Source organism: Pan troglodytes, chromosome 2 (assembly GCF_028858775.2).
Source record: "Pan troglodytes isolate AG18354 chromosome 2, NHGRI_mPanTro3-v2.0_pri, whole genome shotgun sequence".
In the NCBI taxonomy this organism is placed as follows: Eukaryota; Metazoa; Chordata; class Mammalia; order Primates; family Hominidae; genus Pan; species Pan troglodytes.
Window position 1 is genome coordinate 101,577,967 of NC_086015.1, and position 3,549 is coordinate 101,581,515.

The 3,549-nt window shown below is 33.5% G+C and overlaps 1 protein-coding gene across 1 annotated transcript; it reads left to right on the forward strand.

Annotated features, from left to right (window-relative positions):
* Nucleotides 1–1,158: 1,158 nt before the first annotated feature.
* OR5H6 (olfactory receptor family 5 subfamily H member 6) lies at nt 1,159–2,103 on the forward strand. Its single transcript, XM_016940285.3, has one exon. It carries the CDS (start codon nt 1,174–1,176, stop codon nt 2,101–2,103), a length of 930 nt encoding a protein of 309 aa, XP_016795774.2. The 5' UTR covers nt 1,159–1,173.
* Nucleotides 2,104–3,549: the final 1,446 nt, after the last annotated feature.

Genomic DNA, 3,549 nt, shown 5'->3' on the forward strand with positions numbered 1-3,549 from the left:
GGAAAATGACTTTCTAATCCTTTTGGCTTCTAGAGCAATAGCAATAGGTAACCTCAGAAAGCCCCCAAGACTTGGGTGGCAAAAAAGAGGATTAGATCTTGACCATCTTATAAAAGATTATATCCACTTTGTACATCATTTCTAATGATTCCTTCAAATACCACAATGATTCCAGGTAATTACTCCTATTAAGCTCTAATAGGCCCATATTACTGATTGAATCTCACCTAGTTGTTCAGATGTGATGCTCACTCCAAAAACTTGCCAGCAATTTGAGTTCTCATCCTAAATGTTTAATGTCCACCTACCTAGTCACCAAGTGACTTCTCTCTCCTTCACTGACCACATACTTCAAACCGAATATGTCACAGACTACTAGAGACTCTACATTTTGAATTCCTTTGAATCTATTCATTTGTCCTACCACGTCTTCCAGTGTCATTTCAAACTGGGACTAGAGACTTCACATGCATTTCAATCACCTTGAGGGTATTTCCAAAATACAGATTCCTAGACCTCATTCCTGAAATCATCAATTTCTACAATAAAACCTCACAATCTGTATTTTTCTTTAAAAAATACTCTCCCAGATGATTCTCATGTGTACTCTAATTTGGGATCCCTTTGACCTTAGTATCAAGTTTCTAATTAGGACTCCTGAATCACTGTTTCCTTCCTGCAGCATACTTTTACACTACCAAGAACTAAATTTTAAAAATATATTATGATGCCATTTTGTATCCTAAAATATTTGGTGCATGTTTATTGTGTGAAGAATAAAACTTGAGATTCTTCACATTGCATTCATTCCATTTATTTTAACCTGCGTCTTTCAAATATCTTTTTCCTTCACCCTACATCCATGTCCCAGACAGATTTTTTTCATTACATTCAGTAGAGTCCATAAAAATTTAGTACATTCAGATAATGCGTCTTTTTAACTCTCAGTCTGTTAACTCCTACACAATTTTCAAACCAAAGTTCATTATTATTTCCATGTATTTAAATCCTCAAATATAGGGTTCATCAATTATAGTACTGATCAAAAAAAATTAAGAGGGCTCGATAATTACATAGTTTATTTCAACACCTCTTCCCCAATTTCAACTCACAATTCCATTGCAAATGTTCCTTTACCTTTGCTTCATTTTTCAGAGGACATGCAGTGAGGAGATGGAAGAGGAAAATGCAACATTGCTGACAGAGTTTGTTCTCACAGGATTTTTCCACCAATCTGACTGTAAAATACCGCTGTTCCTGGCATTCTTGGTAATATATCTCATCACCATCATGGGGAATCTTGGTCTAATTGTTCTCATCTGGAAAGACCCTCACCTTCATATCCCAATGTACTTATTCCTTGGGAGTTTAGCCTTTGTGGATGCTTTGTTATCATCCACAGTGACTCCGAAGATGTTGATCAACTTCTTAGCTAAGAGTAAGATGATATCTCTCTCCGAATGCATGATACAATTTTGTTCCCTTGTAACCACTGTAACCACAGAATGTTTTCTCTTGGCAACAATGGCATATGATCGCTATGTAGCCATTTGCAAACCTTTACTTTATCCAGTCATTATGACCAATGAACTATGCATTCAGCTATTAGTCTTGTCATTTATAGGTGGCCTTCTTCATGCTTTAATCCATGAAGCTTTTTTATTCAGATTAACCTTCTGTAATTCCAACATAATAAAACACTTTTACTGTGACATTATCCCATTGTTAAAGATTTCCTGTACTGATTCCTCTATTAACTTTCTAATGGTTTTTATTTTTGCAGGTTCTGTTCAAGTTTTTACCATTGGAACTATTCTTATATCTTATACAATTATCCTCTTTACAATCTTAGAAAAGAAGTCTATCAAAGGGATACGAAAAGCTGTCTCCACCTGTGGGGCTCATCTCTTACCTGTATCTTTATACTATGGCCCCCTCGCCTTCAAATATCTGGGCTCCTTATCCCCGCAAGCAGATGACCAAGATATGATGGAGTCTCTATTTTACACTGTCATAGTTCCTTTATTAAATCCCATGATCTACAGCCTGAGAAACAAGCAAGTAATAGCTTCATTCACAAAAATGTTCAAAAGCAATGTTTAGATCTCATACAATCTTTCTCTATTTACTAAAATTGTCCCAAGATTGTGCAAGTTAGAGCTGTCTATGTCTTGCCAGCATTCAAAGATGATGCAAAGTCCTAGCACTTTAATGGCCTAAGGTTTTAGTACCTATTAAACTAATAAATATATCCCTAATGTTACTCAATAGCATTTAAGAAATTTTAATCATGTTCATATCATAATTGAATAATATTAGCAGAAAGCAAATAAAAATATTTTACAAAGTCGTATGTTATTCAATGTGGCTTTATAAATGCATTAAATGCTAAAATAGTCTAGGTCATCTAATAAGGACTTGAGTATAAGTGCAGTAAAAATAGCGACTGACCATCTCTTTTTAATTTGGCCATGTTAGGACCTTTAATAAATAATCTCATATTAGACTTTAACCTTTAATTAGACATCATAGCCTCTTCAGGCTGTGACATCACAGTAAGAACATACCATTTGTCTTGACCTGCAATAATTGGTTAAATATAGTCACAAATTGAAAGAATACCAAAATGACAAAGATTTCAAAGGCAAATAGAAAAAAGTTATGTTATTGTGAAAAACAAAAACAAAAAAGTTATCTGTTTTAATATTGAGAAAACTCAGTTTTCTTAAGTAATCAGATACTGGCTAAAGATAATATGGATCACAGAACATCATCTTGATAAAACATAAAATCTTTTTGTTTCACAGGCCAAGTACTTAAAGGGCCAAGAGAAAACTTAACCAGTGTCTAGTAAGAGCAGACCAATACGTTGTTAAAACTTTGTGATTTTAATTGAAAAGACCAAATTATATTTTTGATTAGTTTAGTTTTAATATTGACTCATTTTAAAAACTCATAATAACTTGAATTCTGGCAACTTAACTGCAAAAGATTCTCTTTCTCTTCCAACTTTCTGCATTCATTTGGTTTTTGTCTTTCATCATCTATTCTGAAACAGCTTTTAGCTACCATCCAAACTAGACAATATTACTCCACTTTAAAAAAAAAAAACCCACATATTCTCATACCTGGTGGCTTTTCTTACAAAAAAAATTTCTTACTTTACTTGCTTACTTTGCATACAGGGTTGTTTCTCATGTTCTTTAGCAGTTTTAATTACCATACATTAACTAGAATTCTCAATTCTCAGTAACTTTATTTTCTAGGATTTTGTGTCTTGAAAATCTACTGAATATTTTTTATCAGTTCTCATGCTTTCTTAAGGGTAGTATTTAGGTTTTTTGAATAGAAGATTGTATCAACTGAAAACAAGGATAATTTGATTTCTTCCTTTTCAATTTGGATACCCTTTCTTTCTTTCTCTCATCTGCTGTAGCTAGGACTTCCAGTACTATTACATAACAGTGGCAAAAGCGGGCATCCTTGTCATTTTCAAGATCTGAGAGAAAAACTTTTAATTATTCCCCATTCAGTATGACACTATCTGTG